The sequence below is a fragment of the Oscarella lobularis genome, chromosome 15 (genome assembly GCF_947507565.1).
Source record: "Oscarella lobularis chromosome 15, ooOscLobu1.1, whole genome shotgun sequence".
Classification (NCBI taxonomy): Eukaryota; Metazoa; Porifera; class Homoscleromorpha; order Homosclerophorida; family Oscarellidae; genus Oscarella; species Oscarella lobularis.
In genome coordinates, this window is record NC_089189.1 from 134374 (window position 1) to 159929 (window position 25556).

General features: G+C 44.1%; 8 protein-coding genes and 1 long non-coding RNA gene across 10 annotated transcripts; 3 read left to right on the top strand and 6 right to left on the bottom strand.

Annotated features, from left to right (window-relative positions):
• Window positions 1–3220: 3220 nt before the first annotated feature.
• LOC136196394 (uncharacterized) lies at window positions 3221–6207 on the bottom strand. The gene is made up of 10 exons (XM_065985924.1): window positions 6120–6207; window positions 5445–6061; window positions 5235–5389; window positions 5005–5184; window positions 4801–4951; window positions 4652–4752; window positions 4425–4603; window positions 4048–4372; window positions 3761–3995; window positions 3221–3702 (listed from the first exon to the last, which is right to left on the bottom strand). The coding sequence occupies exons 2-10, from the start codon at window positions 6001–6003 to the stop codon at window positions 3521–3523; spliced, it is 2067 nt and encodes a 688-aa protein (XP_065841996.1). The 5' UTR covers window positions 6004–6061; window positions 6120–6207; the 3' UTR covers window positions 3221–3520.
• A 27-nt stretch (window positions 6208–6234) lies between these two features.
• On the bottom strand, window positions 6235–9937 carry LOC136196393 (uncharacterized). Its single transcript, XM_065985923.1, has 19 exons — window positions 9538–9937; window positions 9404–9469; window positions 9035–9358; window positions 8852–8977; window positions 8670–8798; window positions 8494–8616; window positions 8316–8441; window positions 8150–8269; window positions 8000–8096; window positions 7889–7944; window positions 7742–7835; window positions 7616–7683; window positions 7451–7567; window positions 7315–7397; window positions 7092–7268; window positions 6933–7037; window positions 6777–6881; window positions 6509–6715; window positions 6235–6462 (listed from the first exon to the last, which is right to left on the bottom strand). Exons 1-19 carry the CDS (start codon window positions 9890–9892, stop codon window positions 6277–6279), a joined length of 2664 nt encoding a protein of 887 aa, XP_065841995.1. The 5' UTR covers window positions 9893–9937; the 3' UTR covers window positions 6235–6276.
• A 23-nt stretch (window positions 9938–9960) lies between these two features.
• Window positions 9961–11519, bottom strand: LOC136196395 (ceramide synthase 1-like). Its single transcript, XM_065985925.1, has 6 exons — window positions 11266–11519; window positions 11057–11213; window positions 10827–11007; window positions 10616–10777; window positions 10420–10560; window positions 9961–10373 (listed from the first exon to the last, which is right to left on the bottom strand). The coding sequence occupies exons 1-6, from the start codon at window positions 11473–11475 to the stop codon at window positions 10079–10081; spliced, it is 1146 nt and encodes a 381-aa protein (XP_065841997.1). The 5' UTR covers window positions 11476–11519; the 3' UTR covers window positions 9961–10078.
• On the bottom strand, window positions 11499–12924 carry LOC136196397 (ras-related protein Rab-27B-like). 2 transcript variants are annotated; one of them, XM_065985929.1, is made up of 4 exons: window positions 12428–12924; window positions 12125–12354; window positions 12008–12066; window positions 11499–11957 (listed from the first exon to the last, which is right to left on the bottom strand). In XM_065985929.1, the coding sequence occupies exons 2-4, from the start codon at window positions 12317–12319 to the stop codon at window positions 11576–11578; spliced, it is 636 nt and encodes a 211-aa protein (XP_065842001.1). In that variant the 5' UTR covers window positions 12320–12354; window positions 12428–12924; the 3' UTR covers window positions 11499–11575. The 2 variants fall into 2 exon arrangements, with proteins under 2 accessions (XP_065842001.1, XP_065841999.1); XM_065985927.1 differs by having other exon boundaries at window positions 12419–12924.
• Window positions 12562–13729, top strand: LOC136196396 (myeloid leukemia factor 1-like). Its single transcript, XM_065985926.1, has 7 exons — window positions 12562–12693; window positions 12758–12872; window positions 12923–12985; window positions 13039–13170; window positions 13225–13297; window positions 13347–13433; window positions 13485–13729. The coding sequence occupies exons 1-7, from the start codon at window positions 12635–12637 to the stop codon at window positions 13631–13633; spliced, it is 678 nt and encodes a 225-aa protein (XP_065841998.1). The 5' UTR covers window positions 12562–12634; the 3' UTR covers window positions 13634–13729.
• On the bottom strand, window positions 13182–13982 carry LOC136196398 (uncharacterized). Its single transcript, XR_010672167.1, has 2 exons — window positions 13715–13982; window positions 13182–13373 (listed from the first exon to the last, which is right to left on the bottom strand). It is a non-coding gene; the product is annotated as an uncharacterized lncRNA (long non-coding RNA).
• A 2275-nt stretch (window positions 13983–16257) lies between these two features.
• LOC136195787 (uncharacterized) lies at window positions 16258–19807 on the top strand. Its single transcript, XM_065985252.1, has 20 exons — window positions 16258–16529; window positions 16591–16752; window positions 16807–16915; window positions 16967–17036; window positions 17119–17208; window positions 17261–17368; window positions 17426–17542; window positions 17591–17671; window positions 17719–17883; window positions 17935–18006; window positions 18058–18128; window positions 18175–18298; window positions 18390–18534; window positions 18584–18669; window positions 18715–18832; window positions 18884–19090; window positions 19147–19248; window positions 19303–19398; window positions 19454–19557; window positions 19624–19807. Exons 2-19 carry the CDS (start codon window positions 16638–16640, stop codon window positions 19531–19533), a joined length of 1956 nt encoding a protein of 651 aa, XP_065841324.1. The 5' UTR covers window positions 16258–16529; window positions 16591–16637; the 3' UTR covers window positions 19534–19557; window positions 19624–19807.
• Window positions 19808–19814: 7 nt separating this feature from the next.
• LOC136195786 (uncharacterized) lies at window positions 19815–23305 on the top strand. Its single transcript, XM_065985251.1, has 22 exons — window positions 19815–19867; window positions 19924–20037; window positions 20085–20121; window positions 20175–20352; window positions 20404–20512; window positions 20564–20633; window positions 20704–20793; window positions 20850–20957; window positions 21007–21123; window positions 21171–21251; window positions 21300–21464; window positions 21517–21588; window positions 21646–21716; window positions 21773–21896; window positions 21950–22094; window positions 22142–22227; window positions 22274–22403; window positions 22460–22645; window positions 22699–22785; window positions 22839–22922; window positions 22980–23083; window positions 23138–23305. Exons 2-22 carry the CDS (start codon window positions 19973–19975, stop codon window positions 23213–23215), a joined length of 2187 nt encoding a protein of 728 aa, XP_065841323.1. The 5' UTR covers window positions 19815–19867; window positions 19924–19972; the 3' UTR covers window positions 23216–23305.
• LOC136195788 (kinesin-like protein KIF21A) lies at window positions 23107–25490 on the bottom strand. Its single transcript, XM_065985253.1, has 5 exons — window positions 25127–25490; window positions 24726–25069; window positions 24529–24676; window positions 24164–24475; window positions 23107–24115 (listed from the first exon to the last, which is right to left on the bottom strand). Exons 1-5 carry the CDS (start codon window positions 25427–25429, stop codon window positions 23291–23293), a joined length of 1932 nt encoding a protein of 643 aa, XP_065841325.1. The 5' UTR covers window positions 25430–25490; the 3' UTR covers window positions 23107–23290.
• Window positions 25491–25556: the final 66 nt, after the last annotated feature.

A 25556-nucleotide genomic window follows, 5' to 3' on the forward strand; every position in this document is an offset into this window, starting at 1 on the left:
GCGTGGTTCGCTACGTCTCGTTCTTGAACGGACCGGCTCGGGGGAAGGCAAAAGGCAAGTCTGGGTGTCGGATCAGCGTGGCCCACGGATAATCCGTGCCGGAGCCCGTAGGCAGGGCGAAGGGGGGCTTCGGCCTCGGTACGCGCACTGGGCAGAACGATCGCTTAGGTCTTATTGTTGCTAACAAGCACGAACCGCGCTAGGCTCGAGCGGTTACGGCTTGGAGGGGGTGTTCAAAAACGGTCTGGTTGCCGGCACTTTTCTCACCCGATAGCACGATTAGACCGACGATGATCCGGCTCAGGTGAAGGCATTTCGGGCATTGCACTGTCTTTCTTGTCGGCCTCTACAAACAGTGGTCGGCCGTTCTCCACTTCCAGTAGCCCCGGTTCTTCTCTGGAACACATACCGAAGGGTTTGCTTGTACCAGCGCGCCGGGGGACTTCGGTATTAGGGACCGACTCTCATCCAGGCGGGTACACGTGGGGTGGCCGATGACGCGCAACTCACCCGATAATTTTTGGAAGGGAGTCATCGCTTTGCGAAGACTTCCCTGGGCTACGAAGCGTCCGAACCTCCGCGCGGTGTAGCCTGGGTTACGCTAATACGGACGCAAACCAAAAGGTACGTACAACGATTATTTTACACTGACTAATACCATTTTTTTAGGTCGCGCGCTGAAGAAAAATGATGGACGAAGTCACGAAGACAGAAGGAGAGAAGTAAAGCAATTGGACACGTTAGAATGATTTTTTTGTACTGCATGCGTCTGTGGAAATAAAATATGAGCAAATTGAGCGTGTGGCCGTCGTGTATATCTGCTCTTCACGTCTTTCAGGCTCTCTCTGCCGCCCATCGATCTGTTTTAGCGAGAGTCGGTTTGCACTACAGAGAAATTAATCTACGAGATGCTACATCAATCACAAAAAGCACAAATATTCATAAAAACGTAGGGTTCATCCAAAACTGAAGTAAACGACTATGTCATAGGGGGAAAGAATACAAGCTATGGTTCTCAATTCAATCAGATTCGTTTCCCGTTAGCGTGAGTATGAGGTCGGATGACGTTGACCCCAGAAGCACTGAGACGAGTGGCGGCACCGGTGCGCTGAATACGCCCAATTTTCGCCGCGAGAACAGAAGCTGTGGCGGAGTTGCACAAGCAGCGGTAACTCAACATTCCTAGTTGAGTAGCATGCCTTGTGCGAATTGGATTGAGACGAAATAGATCGAGAAGTGCTGCTACTCCTCCAACAGAGGCCGTAGAATCGTCATAACGCAAACCAGCCAGACAACGGAGATACCTCTTTTCTATCTGTGCTAAGCGGCTGATTACGCCAGCTGATCCGTCCGCCCAAACGGCAGCCCCGTAGTCAAGGTCCGGTTGAATGACTGAGCGAACAAACGCTAGTCGAGCTGCGTTGGATAACAGACGATGACATCGGTAAAGAACACCAATTTTTCGGCCAACCTTCCTAATGACGTTGTCCATCTGCGGTTTCCACGATAGACGACTATCAATCAAAACCCCGAGGTATCTCACGTGAGGTGAAGGCGACAGAATGACATTATTGACCGAAACCGTATAGATCGACGTGTCTTCAGTATCACGAAACTTGGGAAAAAGCAGAAAAGCCGATTTTTGACCATTGAGAGCCATCAGATTCTCAGAGTACCATGAAGTCACACTATTAATATCTTGTTGTAGTTGAGTAACCGCTCCCTCAAAAGTTTCGTTGCTGGAATAAAGACAGGCATCATCTGCGTAAAGGATTAGAGACGATTGAGAAGAGACGACCGAGGTGATGTTCCGGGTGAAGAAATTGAATAAAAGAGGACCTAATTTTGAACCTTGAGGCACTCCTCTCCTAACTGGCGACAAGTTCGAAGCAGTAGAGCCGACCGAGACAAATCCAAGAGGTAAGAAGAGAGCCATGCCAGGACCTTTCCCTTCACTCCACACGATGACAGACCTCGGAGAAGTAAACTGTGATCGACTGTGTCAAAGGCCTTCTTAACATCAAGAAAGACAGCCGCCGAGCGAAGACCTGCGTCCTTGCCAGACAAAAGATCTTGAGTCAAACAAACCATCGCATCTTGAGTTGACCGAGATTTTCGAAAGCCAAATTGGCAGTCAGGAATAAGAAGGTGCTTGTCGAAGTAGCCACATAAAGATTGAAAGACAAAATGTTCCAATATTTTTGAGACAATTGGCAGCAACGATACCGGGCGAAAATTCTTGGGATCAAGTCTTGAACCCGATTTGAAAATGGGAACAACCTTGGCACATGTTCTTCGCCATCTTGAAACTTGAGCCTTGAGGCGTCAATTGCTGACTCAAACCGGAATTGAAAACTTGCACCTATTCGTTTCCACCATTCAGAGCGCTAGTTGAATCCGACGTGACCTTCGCGGACCAATGAGCGCGCTGGGCGGAGCTACACGATTCAAAAGCGAAGAGCACACAGATTTCCCCTCAGTTGCGGCTGAGGGTGGATGCGGCGTGGTTCGCTACGTCTCGTTCTTGAACGGACCGGCTCGGGGGAAGGCAAAAGGCAAGTCTGGGTGTCGGATCAGCGTGGCCCACGGATAATCCGTGCCGGAGCCCGTAGGCAGGGCGAAGGGGGGCTTCGGCCTCGGTACGCGCACTGGGCAGAACGATCGCTTAGGTCTTATTGTTGCTAACAAGCACGAACCGCGCTAGGCTCGAGCGGTTACGGCTTGGAGGGGGTGTTCAAAAACGGTCTGGTTGCCGGCACTTTTCTCACCCGATAGCACGATTAGACCGACGATGATCCGGCTCAGGTGAAGGCATTTCGGGCATTGCACTGTCTTTCTTGTCGGCCTCTACAAACAGTGGTCGGCCGTTCTCCACTTCCAGTAGCCCCGGTTCTTCTCTGGAACACATACCGAAGGGTTTGCTTGTACCAGCGCGCCGGGGGACTTCGGTATTAGGGACCGACTCTCATCCAGGCGGGTACACGTGGGGTGGCCGATGACGCGCAACTCACCCGATAATTTTTGGAAGGGAGTCATCGCTTTGCGAAGACTTCCCTGGGCTACGAAGCGTCCGAACCTCCGCGCGGTGTAGCCTGGGTTACGCTAATACGGACGCAAACCAAAAGGTACGTACAACGATTATTTTACAGTGACTAATACCATTTTTTTAGGTCGCGCGCTGAAGAAAAATGATGGACGAAGTCAGGAAGACAGAAGGAGAGAAGTAAGGCCATTGGACACGTTAGATTTTCACGAGAATGATTTTTTGTACTGCATGCGTCTGTGGAAATAAAATATGAGCAAATTGAGCGTGTGGCGTCGTGTTTATCTGCCCTTCTTCAGTCTCTCTTTCTGCCGTCCATCGATCTGATTTAGCGAGAGTCGGTTTGCACTATAGAGAAATTAATCTACGAGATGCTACATCAATCACAAAAAGTACAAATATTCATAAAAACGTAGGGTTCATCCAAAACTGAAGTAAAAGACTATAAAATATAGGGTACAAGATATGGCTCTCAATTCAATCAGATTCGCTTTCGGTTAGCGTGAGTATAATGTCGTCGAACATTGGTCGATTCTGCGGATCGAATTGTGTGCATTTCGTCATGAGATCGTCGAAGAACGGCGGAACATTGAGTGCTTCGCCTTCAGGAAGTTTCTCTCCGCTTTTGACAAGAAAGCGAATAGTATCTCTATCCGTACCTAAAGGTAAATAACTACAGTAGTACGCAAGGCCAATGAAAACTAAGAATCAGTTGACCTTGATAGGGATGCTGCCTTTCTCGTATTTCCCAGAGCAAAACTCCGTAGCTATAGACGTCAGATTTTTTCGCCAAAACTTTTCTCACGACATCGTCGTCTCCAGCGCCGTACGGACGACGGGAATATCGCTCCGGAGCAATGTGAGTGACTGTGCCAGACGGAAGGGAATCCTTTTGCCGAACTATAGTAATCGAACTGACACCAGACACTTTCGAAAGTCCAAAATCGGCAACCTGAAAATAATATTGACTAAATTATTATTTTTTTATTTTATTTTTAATCTACCTTGCATATAAATTGATCTTCTCTTTCGTCTGGAATGCGCTCAACCAAGACGTTTTCCGCTTTCAAGTCGTAGTGAATGACTGGTGGATGACTGCCGTGGAGATGAAGCATCCCCTTAGCAATTTGCTTCGCAAAAGTGACTCGCGTTTCCCACTTTTCAATCGCTTCTTCGTCTGACTTGAGAAGACAAGACAGATCTCCTCCGCTCACAAACTCGGTTACGAGGGCGTGGAATCTGTGAGCAGTGCAAACGCCGATCAGACGAACAATGAACGGATTCGGTTCAATTCGGAGAACAACAGAAGCCTCCTTCTTGAACAATTCCCTGCGAAATAAAAACAATATCCCATCAGAAAAACTCGGTATCAGCTAAACACTTGTCTGATTTTCTGCGTATATCGGAAAAAACTTTGACGGCGACGGTGATCCCTTTTCCGTCTTTCTTCAGCGTCGCTTTGAAAACATCGCCAAAGCTTCCTTCGCCAACGCAATCGTCAGCCTCATCATAGACGAGATCCTGTCGGTCGATTTGAAGAGACAGATCCGAAAGTGGTTCCTAAAATAATTATGCTAATAACCCGCGGCTTGCACACATAATTAAAACCTCGGTCATCTTCTGCGCATGCTTATCGGATTTTGACATTTCGTGTTCGATCGGTTCGCTCAAATTGTGACGGAGGAGCTTCTCACCAACGCTTTTTAAATCTATTCAATCAATAAAATTAGGCTAAAAACAATATAAAAATTATTTACCATATTTCAAAATGTCGAAAAGCGCTCCTGGTTTTCTCTCGGTATATTTATAGGGTGATCCTCCATATCGCAGAATAAAGAGAAGACCTCTTCTAACAATAGAGCAGACTGACTGATCTCCTGTTCGAATGGGCTCATCTGATATTGAGATCTGTCAAATGAACTTTGTCATCGTAGAATGTCATATGAAAATATTTCAATTACCTTTTTGCACTTTTGAAAGTCAATTAGAATCATTTGGGCCAGAGACACAGGAAACAAGTCTTTCCCATATCCCCACAAGACAAAAGCAACTGGCCCCCCTAATGTGGGAATATCAACAACAACCGTCGAATGGGTGAATCGAGGAATGAGATGATCATCCAATTTCATTGCAATCCACTCCTACGCAAATAAATCACATTAATTAATTAATAACAAAGCTATCTCATTACCAGTGAACTGAACATGAATAGAAAAGCATCATGAAAAACTTGACCAGGACTATCGCCGCCAATGAGAATTGCCCTATTAATATCAACTGTGGTGAAGGAATGTGCGTCTCGAGGATGTGGTTTTTTTCCTGTGCATTGAGCTGGAATCCAATTCCCTTCAAACAAATGTCTACATTCAATTCAAAAATAATAATTTTACAGGTCACTCACTCTTTTGGATGCAAAACAACCAAACTTCATTGTTCCACCCCTCGCCAGGATTATTTGAATTAGGAATGAATTGAGATCCGTCTGGTATTGGTGAAACAATCGTTGTTCCGTATCCGCCCATCATGACGAGATGTTCGTCTCCTTTCTTCCCTAATACGCACATTCCATGGCTCGTTCTCCCGCTGGGCGTTGATTGGTCATTGGAATGGATTCGTTGCCATTCCAACGTCAATCGATCCAATTTGTGAACATCGTTCAAAAAGACACGACGGCCATCAGACGAGAAGTAGAAACCACCAAATTGATAAATGTCCCGATTTTGGACGACACCGATTCGTGCGTTGAAACATGGATGAGGAAGGTCGGATGGGCTGTTGGATGTTGCTCGTCGTTCATTCCATTGACTTGTCAACAGATTGAAGCACTCCATCAAATCGGGAAAACACAAGTACGTCTCTCCCGTCCATTCTCTCACCGCTACTCCTCCCCACAGAAGCATTTCATCATTGATCACGGCGGCGGCGTGTCCATATCGAGATGACGGACACGCGGATGACATTTTCGAAGAGGAGAAACGGTTCGAGAGAATCGAATCGAGTGCTTCGATCAAAACGAGTCTAAAAGAAAAGAAATGACAATCGATCAAACAAAATCGGTTGTTGGCATGACAACGACCTTTGCAAGACGACTCAATCGCGCAGGCAACGACGAAAACGGCTCAAAAACGACAATTACGATGACGAAATCCCGTATTCATTCTCACGTGACTTAGACCACGCACACAAACACATTAATTTGCATTATTAATTAGTATCTACTCTTCCAACAATACCTAAATACGTTCTATAAAATGACCGGGAGCAAAGAATTCCACATCTGGGCCTATCGCGTAACCACTTCGATTTGAATTATGCATTTCGTCCAATAACTTCAATTCCAGCGTTTCAAATGACGGCCGATACTGTGGACGACAGTTCCAGCACTCTTCCATCACCTTCCTCAATTCCGACCGACACGGCTAAAAAATAATATTATTTATTTAATTAATTTATTGATGTTCTCACTTTAAATATTTCTGGTCTAAGTCCATCGTGTACTTGCTGTATAAACGGCGGCTCGTGCTTCACTCCTTTATAGGGCGGATGCTGACACAGAGACATCACTTCCCACATAAAAATTCCAAAACTCCACACATCCGACTGAGACGTGCATTCAAGCATAGGAGGAAAAGTCTCAGGCGCCGTCCACTGAAGCGGAACAGCGTGAAGATGCTATCAAAACAAAAAGAGAGATAATTTTTTTAAATACGTGGATTTTTATTTTAATTTATACTGCGTCAGTGCTGCATGATCCGCTGACGGCTTTGCGTGCAAAACCAAAGTCTGTGATCTGACAGCGTTCATCATCCGTTACATAGACAACACGAGAAGATACAATCTAGAGACCAGAGACTTATTCCACGTCTATATTTCTCTAATATTGACTCACTCTTAAAATGCATAGCTTATTTGCTAAATAAATCATTGCTGAACAAATGTCCATGAGCATGTGCAGTAATTGAGACAGGGAGAATTTTCTCCCACTGCTACACTCCTAAGATACACTACCCTTCTTCAACTGAAACATATCATATCTATTCTTTTTTACCTTGGCAAAGAATCGCATTACTGAACCGTTTTTGAAATACTGTGTTATTATCATTGGTTCTCGCGTAGCTGGTGATATGCCAAAGAGTGTCGTTATGTTTTTGTGATTGAGTTGGACGAGAATTCGACCCTCAATGAAAAACATATTGCGTCGACTCTCGTCCATTTTACCGCCATCCTATAGTCAGTTAAATTGTTTGGATTTTTAAATATTTGGAACTGACTTTTAGTGTTTTAATTAAAACTTCTTTCTGCTCGCCGCTAATCGGATCCATAAAATAACCGTGATGCCTATCACTCAGAAAACCTAAACAACGTACATCAATAATGTTAATTAATTTTTGAAAAAATATTCTTTACTATGAGAGAGCTTTTGCCCTTTTCTTATACTCATCGCACTAATTTCCTTATTAGCTAAGAGCAAATTTAAACTATAGGACGGATTCCGAGGATCCTGAAACTCATCGGAACCCGGAACTAGAAAAATCATGAGACTAAAATAAAAGCCAAACTAAAAGTCCCTACCCGAAGTCTTAACATTAAGAGGCGAAGCATTAGAAGTACGCGGCTTCCTTAGAGACCTCGTACCCATCCTTGAAAAAAAAACACACGAAGTATAACTCCATAAAAAAATAACAAAGCATTATATACTTATTTCTTGGCGGTAAAGGAGGTGCCCAATTCCTAGGAGGAACCTGTGGAGGAACTGGAGACAATGTCCTATCTTTGTGACCATTCATGCCTCCTTAATTAATTAATAAGAAATATTTTTTTGAATATTTATTTGTAGGTCTGTGCCTTGGGAAACTCTTGTCTTTGCAGGCAGCGTTGCAGCTACTCTTGGATTCGTTTTCCTATAAAAAGACGTCTAATCCCAAAATTGTCATATTGCCATAAAGGCACTCTTACAATTTCAACGATCGACGTGGCGCGACTCTCGGAAGCGTTGCCACGGACGATTTAACCCCCGTCTCATTTCCAACGTACGCACTCAAATTCTCCCAAGCTAACCCACGTCAAAAAATAACTAGAAAAAGTAGACATAAGAAGAACTCAAACCAGCGGTCTTCAACTCCACGTGATCAAGATCCGAAGCAACCTTGAAACACTCCTGAAAACACTTGACAGCTTTAACAACGTCTCCCTTATAAACATTCAGAGCTCCAAGTTCATTCAAAGCTAAAAATAAATAAAGATTATATAGATTTTATATGGGGCTACGTACTCTTTGCTATAGACGCTGAACATGGATTATCAGTTCTCTTTTGAAGGTCAAGAACTTCGGTCATTAGTACTATTTCATCAGCTACGAGTCCCTTCTTTTGATAGATTGCTCTTAGGCTTAGAAGTGCTATATGGACGTTATAAGATTCGTGTCACGTGTAACGAGTTGTATGGTTTACCTGAAATTATTTTATTTGGATCTGAACTAAGACTTTTTATGATGGAAACGTGCTCTTCCATCCAATCAGCGGCTTCGTCCAAGTCGCCCATTTCGACAGCCAATTCAGCCAAATGCAGAAGAGCTAAAATCAATAAAAATTATATTAATTATCACTTCTCTTTGACGTAGTCCTACTCGAAGCGACGTCAACGTGTTCATCCGTTTTATAGGCACTTTTATACAGAGCCAAAGCCTCTTTGAACTGCAGTATCGCTTCCTCGTGATCCTCCTTTAGACAGAAATAAGTCCCAAGATGAGAAACAGCTAAGAAAAGAAATATGAAGACGCCAAATATCAAAAAGTTATATATACCCAACCTGATGCCATTAGATCACATGCTCGAGGATTTAATGACTTTGCGTAACGATAGCAACGAACAAAAGAGGAGTACGCGTTGTCCAACAAATCGACTTCAAGCAACTCAATCCCTTCTTTCAGCCACTCTTAATTAAATAATTAAATAATTATAATTATACTAACTGATATTTTAAAACGCCTACTCGTTATTTCATCATAAGATTGGTCATAATCGTCTTGCAATTGGGGAGAATAACGACTTGGACTTGGGGGGGATTTTCGAGATAAACGAGGCGATGGAGTTCGAATAGCGCGAGAGCGTTTGAGAGGAGACTCCACAACGTTATCTTCCTCCTCCTCTTCTTCGTCATTAATTTCGATACTCAGATATTTAAGTGTTTTGCATAGTTTGCTTTGACGTCGTTTTTGGAGTTCGCGTAGGAGAATTGCTCGCTGTTGCGCGTTTTCTATTCCAAGATGAGTCAAATGAGAGTCTTCCATTGTAAGTAGACAAGTCAAACTGATCCCTTAAAAAAACAAAATTATTCAAATTATTTAAATTGCTTAGGTACCTGTCAAATGCTTTCGAAGGTCGTCCAAACCGATCGACGTCAAAAACCGATCACTAGAATCGAAATCTAAAAAAAAAAAACGCGAAGCGAGCGGGATTCGAACACGCGACCTCGCGCGTGGCGAGCACGCGCACCCGATGACTCATCCTGCCCATCTCCGCCCCCATCGCTGATGTTCTTTCGACACGCGTCGACGAGAAGTCGACAGAGTTGCGGATGCTCGCGTTCGAGCGCGAGTAGAAAAAGCCGAAAGGCGTGGGGCCCGCGACGGGGGAGAATGTCGAGGAGGCGTGCCGCCTTTTCGAACGACGTTTTCTCGTGGCGAATCGTCTCGCAGTCGGATAAATCGAATATGGAGCCCATGTGAGGCAGAACGCGATCCACCTTCAGTTTCTTCGTCAGTTCGAAGCGATGATCGAGAAGAACGTCGCGATCTAATTGGCGCATGCCTAGAGAATCGTTATCGCTAGGCGACGAGGCCGATGCCATTGCCGGTCCGGAGAAGAAATTCGTAGAAGTTTACACGCAGTCAGACTTCCGCACAACGAATAGCCCGTATGTACACACAACCCCCCGGAACCATCCTATTCTTTTTTATCTACGACCGACTACTGTCTTATATTTCGAAAAAACGACGTGATTGTAATTATTTAATACGGACACACCCACCTGTTATTATTCTTCGACTTGCCTTTTTCTAATTTCAACGTCATCTTCGTTGTATTCAACTTCCATCATTTCAATATTGTCGTCGTCGTCATCAGTGACGTCATCATTTTGTTCCCTTTCACCCAAATTCAAATTCGATAATGAATCTCGAACTTCTGCAATTTCAGAAGCAACATCTTCTTCTAATTTTTCATCCTCTTTCATAGCTACTTGTTTCTTTTCTTTGCTACTCACTTCCCTCGTATCCTGCACACCCTTACCCAATAAAATTCCAAAAGCAGCCTTTATAATGAAAAAGTACCTAAAGAAAATTAATTAAATAATTAAAACCAATATTCCCCACGTACCAATAACAATTCATAAGAAAGACAGTCCATAGCATAGTATTGAAGAAAAAGTAGAACGGTCCAGAGGGAATAATACTCAAAGCCTGATGTCCAGCAGAATAGAGAAGCTTATAAAAGAACCAATAGATTCTCATAACAAACCTAAAGAAAATCTCTTAGGAGACCAAGAGATATATTATATGCTAATCCTATGTACCATGTTATCATGAATATTCCAAAGCCTATGTTAGCAAGGACTTCCCATACGGAATGGTCTTTTCCATCGCGAGTTTTCATGTAGAGAAAGCACTTGCTTATCTCCAATACAACGTCATTCAAATCGTGAAGAAATAGAAGCACAAGACCAATATTGTGATACCTATAAGAAAAATCTCTAATCAAGTATTGATTTTCAGACTTTTCCTTACCGTATTGCGAGTGAGAAGACTATTAGAAATATAGACACCACGTGGTGAAAGGCCATCATAAAATGATCCTTTCGTTTTTCATCCAAAAAAAATGTTGCATATAAAGAATGTATATAGAATCCCAATTGAGCGACGTAAATAACGTAAATGTCACGTGGAACATTGATACCTCTTTTCCAACCTAAGAAACGACGTAATTAAATTACATTAATTAATTAATATTTTCTTACCAAACCAAACGGATTCGGGTTTGAAAAAGAATTCGCTGTGTTGCGTCATCAAGTAGAAAGTATAGGTCCATGCGGACGTATAATAGAGCGCTTTCCAACCGCTCTCGGGGAATTTTACGGCGTTTTCCGTCGCCATTCTCACGTGACGTACAAATGGCTGCGAAATCGATCGTTTCCTTACGAAACGAGCTCGCAAATCAACGCATTACCTTGAATATGATTTTTCGGAGTGCGAGACGTAGTATAGTGAAGAGAAGAGCGAGCAGGAGCGCGATAATGACGTCCTCCTTTCGCCAGAACCCGTATCGCTGCAAATCCTTGAGAAAATCCGCAACGAGACCGTCTCTCGTCTTGCGAACTTCCCTTTCAGACATAGCAGAAGTCCATATGTCAGCTAAAGCGGCGAAAACGTTCGACATGGCAAAATTTTCGAAACTACACGTTCTACAGTAGCGCGCGCGTGTGAACCTACATTTGGTGACGTCACGTATACTACATATACAGTAGCACTTGCCAAGTCTAACAAGAACACTGTGAACTATTCGAATAATCTCGACTCTTCCTCTTCGTTTTCTTCATCTCCACTTCCATACTTCGTATGACCTGAGTGACGAGCACGTCCATCATTTCGCTGACGTTCGTTCCCTCTTTCGCACTCGTTTCAACGTACGACATATTCAATTGCTGAGCGAATTCATTCGCTTGTTCTTGGGTAACGGCTCGATTAGGCAAATCGCATTTATTGCCCACGAGTATTAAATCGGGTTGGGAACGCGAGCAATTTTCTCTCAGTTGCGATATCCAATCGCGACAGTTTAGAAACGATTGCTTATTGGTCAAATCGAAAACGATAACGAAGCCGTATGCGTTGCGATAGAAAGCTGACGTAATACTACGATATCTAAATTTCTATATATCGAAACTCGACGAGATTAAATACTAATTATTTGCCTTTCTTGGCCTGCGGTATCCCACAGCTGCAAATAGACTTTTTGGCCGTTTTTCTCGACCTAATTAGGAAGCCACGCCCACGATGAAAACGCCCACCACCCTATGTCGCTTTCTCACGATTTTTTCCTTGAAATCGATCGCGATTGTCGTGCTGACTTCCGGGTCGAAGAAGTCTTCGACGTAGCGTAGGAGAAGACTCGTTTTTCCCACTCCGCTGTCGCCGAGTGCGAGTAATTTCACGAGGCTATCGAATTGCTGATCTCCGGCGCCTGCGCCGGGTTCGTCTTGACTGCCCAAGTGTACGTCTCCCATTTGCTGCGATGCAATCGTAGTCCTTGGCTCCCTGCCTGCAGAAACCGAATGAAGGGCGTGAGAGTCGCGAATCGCGATAAACTACGCAGCGTTGCGCACTTCTTGTACATTCAAAACCAGCGCTTCGGAGAGACCCAGACTGCCAAAGAAGTCCTTAGCTAAACACAGAGACTACGGCCGGTAGACCACAATTGCGACAGAGGCGTAAAACACTCGTCTTATTGTTCTGCGCAAGTTACTTGCGCATATTCGCGCGCAATCGGACAAACTCAATTAGGAGAGTCCCCGACGTGCAACTGTCGCTTCAGCGTCGCTATGGCGTTCTCTTGGTCCGACGAAATGTTTGACGACTTCTTTTCGGATCCCTTCTTTCGGTACGTACGTCTCCACAGCGAAAGAACGAACAGCAACGCTACATTTATTGATTTTTCGCCACAGTGGCTTTCCCGACAAGGAAACAATGGGATTCGGCCGTCGCGCACTGCCTCGAACACGAGAACAACGCTTCGACGACAGAAAACAAAGAGGAAAACGCGAAAAAGACATCGAAAAGGTCAGGAAAAATCGAGAACGTTCCACAACCACGTGACCATGTATACACAGAGAGGCGAACGCGATTGGATGACGATGATGGATCCATTCAAAAGAATGAACGACCTGATGAAGGCAAAAAAAATGCAAAAAAATAAATTAATAATTATTATTTGGGTGGGTTTTAGTCGCACGTGTCTTCGGACGATCCCAATGCATACAGCTTCACTTCTTCGTCATTTCAGTCCTATTCCAAAACAGATAAAGGAGAGCCAAAAATATATGAGGCCACCTCTTCGACTAGAAAAGCTCCCGGAGGGGTAAACAAGTCAATTTTTAAAATATATCTCTATTTATCGATATTATTTCCTTAGATTAAAGAGACTCGAAAAAGTGTGAGGGATTCGGAGAGAGGAGTGGAAAAAGTCCACATTGGTCATCACATAAGTATTTTAATAACTAATTATTATTTTGTATTTATCCGGTCTTTTTCTAGACGATCGTGCTCACATCATGGAACGATCTGTGAACAAGAAAACGGGAAATCGTAAGGAGAAGCAAAATTTTTTAAACATGCAAGAAAGTATAGCCATCAATAATAAATGACTCTATTTATTAATTTTTTTCTTCTAAGGTGATGGACCAAAATTCGACGAAGAATGGCAAAAACGAACGAGAGAACACAATAAATTGATGATGACGTCAGAAAGGGCAAGGGGGTCCCTCCCACGTGGCGAGCCAAGGAGAAGGGAAATTGGTTTGGGAAGGAAAGCGAAATACTAAACCTTTATATGTGTCTACTGTGTTGACTCTTCTTCATATAAAAAAGCACGCGTAGCCCCGTATATCCGTAAGTCGATGTACCTGATTTTCTCTTCATTTCTCTTCGTACATCCACTGATCGCGTTCGATATCGACGATCATATCGCGTAGGCTTTCCATTCGTCGAGCGTGGGCTTCTCGTTCGATCGCGTTCAAGCTCGAACTGACTTCCGCTTCGACGAGAGCCAAATTGTACATCTTCTTCTTCCGCCACGACTCGTTTGCTCCTCCTTGATCGGCGGGGCGACTTCGCTTGTCGCTCTTCGCAACGCTTCGTCTCATTGCAAGCGCAAACTAACGAGCTTCTTGTCACGTGTCTATTAATTAATTAATAACCCAAACTAAACCACTGATTCAATAACTTGTACTGTCACGTGCCTAACTCCTGTAATTAACTCACCGATTCAATAGCTTGCACAGTCACGTGCCTATTAATTGATTGATTCAATCACGGATAACCTGAAATAAAAATTATTTGGTGGTGCTGGTGCTGGTGGTGCTGGAGGTGCTGGAGGTGCTAGTGGTGTGGAGGTGCTAGTGGTGTGGAGGTGCTAGTGGTGCTGGAGGTGGTAGTGGAGAGGTGCTGGAGTGGTACTGAAGGTGCTGGAGGTGCTGCTGATGTTGCTGAAGCTGATGAGATGCTGATGCTGATGGATGATGATGGGGGACCTAGCTATACCTAGCTACCTAGCTACCTGACTAGTAATAATTAATTAATTGATTAATTACTATAAGTTTAAATAATTAGTTATGCATTACCTTCTTTCTTGGCCCGACGAGGATGAGGCGGCTGCGTCGTCTTCGGTCTGCCAAGAGATGAAAAAATTAATAAAATTTGCTAAGAACATTAGCGCGATCTTAGGCTGCTGACGACTTGAGGCGCTGGCGTCCCCGACGGCTTGCGGCAAGGCGCACCTAAACTGAAACAAAAGGCAGTAAACGAAAAAATGCGCACTCTATACAGAGGACCTCTGAGGCAGATGGCTTCGTCTACATCCGTCGTCTTCGTCCCACGTGTGACGTCCAACCTAAATCTGAAGAGAAGCCAGCAAGGGAAAAAACAAACGGTCCATACAGATACCTCTGAGGCAGATGGCTTCGTCCACATCCGTCGTCTTCGTCCCGCCCACGTCCGCATCTAGAACTCAAAAAGCGCAAGCAAGTGAAAAACGTGAGCATTCTATACAGATACCTCGTGCCTTCGTCCCCATCCTTCACTTACCGTCGATCTTGACCTTGGGCCCCCTCTCGCCAACCTAAATCTCAAAAGCAGCAAGTACAGGAAAAAACAAGCGCTCTATACAGATACCTCTGGGTCAGCTGGCTTCGTCTACATCCGTCGTCTTCGTCCCACGTATGACGTCCAACCTAAATCTCAAAAGAAGCCAGCACGGGGAAAAAACAAGCGGTCTATACAGATACCTCTAGTATTGCCGGCTTCGTCCACATCCGTCGTCTTCATCCCACGTCTGCATCTAAAACTCAAAAAAGAGCAAGCATGGGGAAAATGTGGGCATTATATACAGATACCTTGTGTCTTCGTCCCAGTCCTGCGACGTCTTTGACGGGGCGTAGCACTCTTCCTCCGCGTCGGCGACGTCCTGCCAAAGCAAAGATGAAGTAGAAAAATGACGTCAAAAATTGTATTGATTAATTACTTATATAAGTACATAATATTATTTATTTATTTATTTATTCCTCTAATTCCTCTACCCTAACTGCCTCTAAGATGATGACGTGTAGATGACGTGTAGATGACGTGTAGATGACGTGTAATTGGCGAAAATGAAGTGTAAATAGAGAAAATGAAGTGTAAATGGAAAAGGAAGCATGCTATAGAAGAATGAAGTGTAAAAATGAAGTGAAGGCTGATAAATGAAATAATGACAGGTGGAAGGTGATCTGAGTGGGAGGTTCACTGGCAAAATAAAATCTGTCTTGACATCGACAGATATGTACCTAAAACGGGCAACAGTTAAGACAGATGCAATAATTAAATGACCGGCACAATCCACGTGACATACTGACCTCTCCCCCGCTCGCTCGGAGGCGGGGTCAAGCTGCGAACACGAACGAAAAATCGCCTTACCGTAGAGGCTTACCTAAACTCGCCACGCACACTTCCCTAGCATCACCGCATCTTCAGCTTTTCCGATTCAATGATTGCAAAGAGCCTAAAAGGGGACCCCTCTCGATAAACGATAGTACGAGACGTAAACGTTGCTAAGAGACGCGCGCGGAGCAGCGAACGTCGCGAACGACGCACTGAGCGACGCACGTGGCGAAGAAAAGCCCTCGCACGCCTCTAAAAAAACACCAGGCGAAGCACAAACCTGCAGGCGTGACGACAGGCTGCGTGCGTGGCTTCTGCAGCGTCCGTTCGCCTTCCGATCGAGCGAGAAGCGAGCGAAGAATCCGCGTGGCTGCTGCTCCGCTATCTGCACGAATGATGTCTGCTGTTGTCTGCGATTGCGTGAGACGAAATATTAGAAGGCGTTTTGAAGCGTGCGATTGACGTCCTATGCAAGATAGGAAAATATAGTCACGTGCTTATTTAACCTGTACGTCTTTTACGTCATCGTGACGCTCGCGGAGCTGCCGAACGCTTTCTCCGCGGTTAGAAGCCGCGAGAACACAGCGCAACGCTCTACTGCAAAGTCTCATTCTTCAGACGCAGGTGTATAAGCCTGAGCCCCTTTTCGAGGCAACGCGAGCGAAGCAAGGCGAATATCGACAGCAGAACGTCGCACAGTATGAGAAAATGGTACTCAGTCTCAACCAAACTCTAGTCTAGTTCTTAGTTGCACCCTATGGCTTCTGTATACGTTTTTGATCCGGGTGACGGGTGACGTAACATGTAAAACCTGATATCTTTTTCTTGCTAACAAAAGAATCATTTGATATATATAACTCGATAGGAAACTGCTTGTCATTCTTTCCCTCAAGCAAGTCAACTGAAGTCATAATGACGTTCGAGTCCGATTTCGAGTTCGTATTCAAACTCGCCGATCTTCCAGACAGCGATTGCAACGATATCGTTCGATCGAGTCTCAAAGGAACGATTCGATTCGGCGAAACAGGTCAGGTGACCTCTCGCGCTTCTGGGACCATCCTGCTCAAAACCCGACTCCTAGTATCAGATTTCATGAAAAAACTCGGTCAAACATACGAAAAATTCAGCAGCGATTTAAAAAATTTAGTGCGAGGCTTCAAAAAACGCAGCGACGATTCCAAAAAGGAAAGGTACGTTTATCACCATAGCAACAAAAATCGCACACATCATTGTGGCCGAAGATTTTCCTGGCAAGGCCACTTGTATCGATTCTGGGAAGTTCTTCTCGCCGAAGTGGGCGAAGAAGCCAAGGTGGGGCCCCAATGCTTTTTATTTATTTATAAGATTATTGTGCCTTGCATAAATATATGGGATGACCACTTCCTATATATAGGACTTCTCTCGTCTCGCTTCGAATCTTGATCAGAGCGTTGCTCAGCCTCTCGCAGACGCGTGCGCAAGCCGAAAGCTTCTCTACAAAAAGGTATTCCCTATAAAAACAATCAAATTTGCATCTACGATGGGATTCCTTCCAGATGATTTCCTATAAGGATCAGATGGAGGAGAACATCAAGAAGTCGTGCGAAACCGTTTCCAAGACGTTGAAAGAGTGCGACGATGAATGGGCAAAGAAATCGTCAAAGGTTCAATAATATTTATCTAAGGGGATGCGTCACGTGATGACGACTTCCTCCACGTAGCAAGATAGTCTAAGTGTACGCTATCATCGCACTCACAATGATTATCTTCTCGCTCTTTGGGGCTCTAATGCGCTCATTACAAATCATTACAGAAGTGAATTGCCTGATTTTCTGAGGGTAATAGCCATAAACGCTAGTTACTTATTATTTATTGGCTACGTTTAGGATATAATGGATATTCGCCTCGACGTTTCTGAGTTTGTTAAAGCGAAATTCGATGGCATGCTTGGCTTGACAAAAAATTCAGTATGACGTCAAAAAAATTTGATTTTATATCTAATCTTTTGTCTAAGTGGTCTGCAATTTCTGAGCGTCTTGGCCACGTTTTGGCGACGTGTAAAAAATTGAATTTGACGGGTGAAGCGAAAGCGTTTATGGAATCAAGTCCCGTACGTCAAATTCAGCCAATGTTGACACTGCCACTGAACGTGTATCAACAGCCAAAATCAGCCGGAAGCGTAACGGAAAAAATCCGAGAGTTTCTAATAAAAATTTTAAATTTTTTTAAGGATTATATATATGGTGAAGAACTTGCTGTCGATCCAACTTTAGAAAGAGACATTCAAAATTCTTCTCAACAAGTAAACACAGACTTCCTATTAGGAATATCTTGACTAATTATTTATCCCAAGTCGACGACATTGATGGCTTCGTTGAGAGACAAAGAAACGGAGCTAGAATCAGCGATGGACGTGCAGAGATGGTACGACTTCATTTCTATAAGGAACTATAGGTTAAATAACGTTTAGTTACGCCGAACAACACGGTAAGAATAGTCAGCCTCAGTCTAGTGGACCCCTGGAGGAGCAAGTAATTGAAATCAAACAGCAGATGCGAATGGCTCGAAGCCAACTCGCAGTCAACAACGAAAAGGTAAAAACTAATAAATAAAATAAATAAGTATTTGATCGAAAAAGTAAAAACTAATAATGAATATATGATTAAAATGGTAATTTTAATTTAGTTAGAGAAACTTCGTAAGGGGCAGTTTAACCGCAATCGTGCGTCTTCCGTCACGTCTCTCGATTACTCATCTTGGCCTCACACGTTCGAACAGCGCAGTTTTGGGAAACTGTCGAATTGCGCTCACTGCGGAAGTCTTGTCAAGGGTTAAAACAATAAGTCATAATTTCAACAGATTGCGCAATGTTTTTTCAGGACTTTTTCATCAGGGACTCCAATGCAAAGTGTGCAAAATCAAAGTTCACGAAAAATGCAAGACCAAAGTGGAAGGATGCAAACAGGCATAGTTATCCCAGTAATATTTAATTTTTTAATTATATACCTAGCAAGCTTCGATGGCTCTAAACGAAAGAAGAATGTCAGGTGCTTCTCTAGGAGAAGGAGCGTCCCCTTTCGCCGCTATTGCTCTCACTAAAAACGACTCCTATATGCCCACAGTCGAAGGCAAGCCTCTAAATAATAATTAAAAAATAAATACATTTATTGATAATTAAGGCGTTGAAGCGGATAAATATTCGACGATTGACGAATCGAGCGAAAGCGAGGACTGCGAGTATTCGTACGTAGACGTGACGCGAAAATTGGGTCCCCTACTTATTGCGCGAGCCAAGTCGAATCTCGCTGCGGAAAAAACGCGTCCCGCACCCGTGCGTCACTCGCAAAGCGAAGAGACTTTTAAAAAACCAGGCATTCCAATGTTAGGTCGGATTACAATAACCTATAGGATTGGCCCTTTCGATTTATATTGAGTTATGTAGAGAGAGGTAACAGCGACTCGCTCACAGACGGAGACTATTCGTACGTTAGTGCAGTGTTTGACGAAAAGCCAAAACGCGAGAGAAAGAGGTCCAATACTGAAGGTATATATATACATATGAGAAATTGCGGCTCTTCTTCAATAACTCGCGATTCAGGATCACTGGCACTGTGTGTAACATCGCCGCCAAAGCCTCCTGTATCTCCCAAGCCTCCCAAACGCAATGCACCGAAATCCACGCCTCCACCACAAAGTAAATCATTTAAAAAAAATTATTTGATTAGCAGCTAATTAATTTTTTCGCGCAGACGGAAGCGACGTAAGTTTTAGAATATGCATTCCCCCCCCTTCCCCCGCGGTACTTTTTCTTCTAGGAAGAGAGCGGTAAAGAACCCGAATACATGTCTCTCAAGTAAGTATAACTAATTAATTAATTAATTAATCAATGAAAAAATTCTAAAAGTAGTCCTTTTATTAGAGAAAAGTTGCTTACCTTGGAAAAAGCGATGTCCTCTCGCTAGCGAGAGAGGATTCTGCGTGGCTGGTGCTCCGCTATCTGCGCGATTAATTACTTTAGTGTCTGCTTTTGTCGCGAGACGAAATACTACAGTAGAAGGGGTTTTGACGCGTGTGATTGACGTCCTAATTAGGAATTATAGTCACGTGCGTATTTACTCTTTTACGTCATCACCCTCGCGGAGTTGCAGAGCGCTTTCTCCACGGTTTGGAAGCGGCGAGCACACAGCGTAACGCTCTACTGCAAAGCCTCATTCTTCAGACGCATGTTTATAAACCGGGGCCCCTTTTCGGGGTAACGCGAGCGAAACATGGACAACAGAACGTCGCGAAGCATTTCGACGTCTCATCCAAGCTCAAATAAGAAAAGGAAAGGGTACGTAGTCTCAGTCCTAGTAGCCAATCCTCCAGTCTAGTTCTTAGTTGGGCCTGCACTCTACGGCTTCTGTATCTCATCCGGGTGACGTAACACGTAAAACCTGTCATCTTAAAATGATTTGATATATATGATAGGAAACAGTTGTCCATTCTTTCTCTCGAGCTAAGTCATCTCAGCGCGCTTTATCTCCCAAAATAATGACGTTCGAGTCCGATTTCGAGTTCGTCTTCAAACTCGCCGATCTTCCAGACAGCGATTGCAACGATATCGTTCGATCGAGTCTCAAAGGAACGATTCGGTTCGGCGAAACAGGTCAGGTGACCTCTCTCGGACCATCTCATAAAAAAACCCCGACTCTCCTAGTATCGGATTTCATGAAAAAACTCGGCCAAACATACGAGAAATTCAGCAGCGATTTAAAAAATTTAGTGCGAGGCTTCAAAAAACGCGGCGACGATTCCAAAAAGGAAAGGCAAGTTGATCGTCATAGCAACGAAAATCGCACACATCTTTGTGGTCCAAGATTTTCCTGGCAAGGCCACTTGTATCGATTCTGGGAAGTTCTTCTCGCCGAAGTGGGGGAGGAAGCCAAGGTGGGGCCAAAGCTTTATTTATTTATAAGATTATCGTGCCTGGATGTCCGCTTCCTCCTTTCGCGTGTAGGATTTCTCTCGTCTCGCTTCGAATCTTGATCAGACCGTTGCTCAACCTCTGACTGATGCGTGCACGAGTCGAAAGCTTCTCTACAAGAAGGCATTCGTTATATAAACAATGAGCATCTTTAATTGAAGTGGAGTGATTTATTCCAGATGACTTCCTATAAGGAACAGATGGAGGAGAACATGAAGAAGTCGTGCGAAAGCGTTGCTAAGACGCTGAAAGACTGCGACGACGAATGGGCAAAGAAATCGTCAAAGGTTCAAAATAAAAGAAATATTTATGATAACGAGTCACGTGGCGATATAGCAAGATAGTCTAAGTGGACGCTATCATCGCACTCACAATGATTACCTTCTCGCTTTGTGGGGTTCTAATGCTCTCATTACAAATCATTACAGAAGCGAATTACCGGATTTTTTAAGGGTATTAGTATTAATCCTAAACGCTATTTAATTATTAATTATTATTAGGATATAATGGATGTTCGTCTCAATGTTGATGAATTTGTTAAAGCAAAATGCGCTGGCATGCTTGGCATGACAAAAAGCACAGTATGACGTCAAAAAATTGCATTTATATTTTATATTTTTTTGTCCAAGTGGTCTGTGATTTCTGAGCGTCTTGGCCACGTTTTGGCGACGTGTAACAAATTGAATTTGACGGGTGAAGCGAAAGCGTTCATGGAATCGTGTCCCGTACGTCAAATTCAGCCAATGTTGACGCTTCCACTGAACGCCTATCAACAGCCGAAATCAGCCGGAAGCGTAACGGAAAAAATCCGAGAGTTTCTAATAAAATATTTCGAATTTTTTCAAGGATTATATATATGGTGAAGAACTCGCTGACGATCCTACTTTGGAAAGAGACTTACAAAATTCTTTTCAACAGGTAAACACGGAATCCTTATTAGGAATACATGTATCTAGACTAGTTACTTATCCTAAGTCGACAACGTTGATGGCTTCGTTGAGAGACAAAGAAACGGAGCTAGAATCAGCGATGGAAGTGCAGAGATGGTGGACACCTAAACCCTTTAATTTCTATAGGCAGCCATTAATTAAATAACGTTTAGTTACGCTGTACAACAGGGTAAAAGTGGTCAGCCTCAGTCTAGTGGTCCCCTGGAGGAACAAATGATGGAAATCAAACAGCAGATGCGTATGGCTCGAAGCCAACTCGCAGTTAACAACGAAAAGGTAAAAACTAATAAATAAATAATACTTAATTAAGTCGTAGATTTTGCGTTCAGTTGAAGAGACTTCGTACAGGGCAGTTTGATCGCGATCGTACGTCTTCCGTGGCGTCTCTCGATTTTTCAACTTGGCCTCACATGTTCGAACAGCACAATTATATGAAATTGACGAATTGCGCTCACTGCGGAAGTCTTCTCAAGGGTTATAACAATAATAAGTGGTATTGTTTATAAATTATTTTTTCTCAGGACTTTTTCATCAGGGACTCCAATGCAAAGTGTGCAAAATCAACGTCCACGATAAATGCAAAAGCAAAGTGGACGGATGCAGAGAGGCATAAATATTCCAAATATCATAATCTTTTTAAATTAAATATCTAGCTCGAATCAATTGCCCGAAGCGAAAGATCAATGTCCTCTTCTTCTATAGGAGAAGCAGCAGAGAAAGTGTCGTCCAATTTCGCTGCTATGGCTCTCACTAAAAACGACTCCTATATAACGACAGCCGAAAGCAAGCCTATAAATTAAATACGCGTTCATATCTAATAATAAAAGGCGTCAAAACAGATACGTATTCAACGATTGACGAATGCGAAGAGTCCGAGTATTCGTACGTGGACGTGACGCGAAAATTTGGTCCCATGCTCATTGCACGAGCCAAGTCGAATCTGCCGTTGGAAAAATCGCGTCCCAAACCCGTGCGTCACTCGCAAAGCGAAGAAACGCTAAGAAAACCAGTCGTACCAGTGTTGGGTGAAATTACATGAATATATAGATTTTTCTCTAAGTTGCATAATGTATTGTAGAGAGAGGCAACAGTAACGACTATTCGTACGTTAGTACAGTGTTTGAAGAAAAGCCAAAAGGCGACAGAAGGAGGTCGAATACTGAAGGTATGGTGGAGGAAACTTGCAGCACGAATTAACCTGAGAATGACGTCATCCAGGATCACTAGCACTGAGTGTATTGACAAGTCCAAAGCCTCCCGTATCTCCCAAGCCTCCCAAACGCAATGCACCGAAATCAAAACGTAAAACACTTAATTAAAAAACTAATCAATTAGCAACTAATCATTTTTTTCGCGTAGCCGGAAGTGACGTAAGTTTTATCGCAATTTTCTCCCCCCCCCCCCCCGTGATACTTTTTCCTCCAGGAAGACAGCGAAACCGAGCCCGAGCTCCTTTCCGTCAAGTAAGTATAATTAAAACCAGCAATTCGACAAGTAGAGTCCCCTTTATTAATTAGAGAAAAGTTGCTTACCTTGGAAAAAGCGATGTCCTCTCGCTAGCAGCTCGGACATATAGACTACTATTTCAACAATAATAATACGTACATTACTAAATTCTAGAGTTTTTTCTTTTCATCTGTCTAGTCTACGTTTTCCCTCTTCTATTTGTTTTAGTCTTTCTTGAGCATTTGCTCCTGTATGGCCTGCTGTTCCACCTTCCGACGTCGGCTTCGTCTCTGCCTCAATTTCTCCTTCAAATCCTGTTCCGTTCTTTCCTTGGCTCGCTGCTTAGCGCGATCGAACTCGGCCAATTCCTCCTCATGCTGCTTCATCAGCCCATCAACGTCGCCGTAAACTTGATCGTTTGACGGCGGCGGCGCCAATTCCGACAAAGGAACGCGTTTAAACGACGGCACTTCGCTGGGACCGGGGCTCCCTTCCTTCGTCTCCGTCTCGTCACCATTAGCAACGACGTCATCGCTTCCCTCGTGCTGCGAAACGGCGTCCGCTTCAGCGGGCCCCATTTCGTCGGAAACAACTTCCTTCACTTCCTTACCACTTTCCACCTCCTCCTCATCTTCCTCCTCATCGTTATCACTCGCTTCTCCCTCTCCCTCCTCCTCCGTTTTTCCCTCGACTCGTAGGAGTAGTATCCGCTTTCTTTCCGCCATTAATTTCGTTCTCTGTTTACCCAACTTCCGCATGGTCTTCGCCAAATCCTTCACTATGTTCTCCTTGAGCGTGTGATCGATCCACTGGTGAAAAAGACAAGCGCGTCGATAGAAATCAACGTAGAGGTCGTAGGCGGCGCGATGAGTCTGCGGATGCATCATATCGTAATAGAGACGATGCACAGCGATAGCCAATCGATTCAAATCCTCATCCGTGCAATAGGGAGCGTGGACTTGAGGTAAGAGATATTTTCGAGCGCCACTCGTGTTCTGAAGAGCCGCAGTCAAATTCTTACACGCTTCATTCGCCATTCGATAAATCAACTTATAAAAAACCTATTAGATATTCAAATATTTATTTATATTCATTACCTCGCGTTGAGTTGGATGATAACGTCTCAAATCGACCCAACGTTGAATTGCGACGTGTAGCTGTCGAAGCGATTGGTCGAGATAGAATTGGGCGTTCGACCAACGAAGGTGCGCCGTTTTGACGTAACGTTGCTTGTCCATTAGAACGTTTACCTTGAGCTCCAACTTCTGTTCGCGTTCGCTTCCGTAATCGCCGTCGAAAACGTCGCAGAGTAAATTCTCTTGCTCCTCTTGCAGGGAAACCAATTTTTCGCGTTGTTTTTTCAACGTTTCGACGTGCCCTTGAGCCTTTTTCATTTGGGCTTCGAGCACCTGTCGCGAAAAAGTAAACAATATTAATTTACGGGGATTGGCTTCCGGGTCACCTCATGATTTCGTTCCTCCATCTTCTCCTCGTTCAACGCACTAAAATACTCCTCTTCTTCCTTGGAGAGTTGCTGTTGATAATTGTCGATGACGAATTGATGCATATTGGCGCCTTTAAGCTTGGCTACGTCACTATATTCCTTCGCCCTAACAACGCAAACGTACACAAAACCCTCCCCTTATTTCTACCCCTTACGTTTTCGCTTTGAGCTGCGCGACTTTTTCAGCGCTCGCTTGCAGATCTTTCGTTAATTTTTCCAATCGTTCTTCCGCCGTTTTACACTGCGATACGACATCCGAGTCCAAGATCTCGTTGATTTCCGTTTCCAGGTCAACGAATCGTTTCACGACTGCTTCATTTAGAGGATCGCTTGTTGCGTTGTCGGACGATTGTTTCGCCCCCATTTCGTCGTTGCCGTCTCCTCCGCTCGTTGCTAACTGACTCGTCTCACCTTCTGGAGTCAATTCTTTATTGTCGCCTTGGTTGATATCTTTTGCGCCTTCGCTCTCGACTGCGGGGCTTTGCTCTTTTGCATTAGCCTTCGATACGTCGCTAATGCATCTACGCGTCTTTTTTTAATATGAAAATTAGGCTACCTCCTCTTCCTTTGGTTTTTCTACGACTTCTTCCTTATTTTCTGCTTCTTTTTCTTCGGGTTCTGAGGCTGGGGGTGTTGACTGCTTTTTTGGTTCTGTAACTGGGGGCGGTGTTGGCTCGCGGGGTTGAGTTTCGACGCCTGCTCCATCAGGAGATTCTCGCTCTGATGGAGCTTCTGTTTCCTTGGGCTCAGGCTGCTGTTTGACGTCACGATCGCTTATTTGACGTTTTGGAGGGGGAGCACTGTCGTGTGGCTGAACTACGGCCGGTTTTGTTTGAGGAGACGACGTTCCGCATCCCATCTTCTTCGAGGGAGTTGGTAAACTAACGTTGTTGCTAGAGGATACGTATGACGTTGGGTCACGTGCGCCGGAAATTGAAGATTAATTCCGATGGCTTGCAAACGAGTTTCTGACATTGATTATGGAA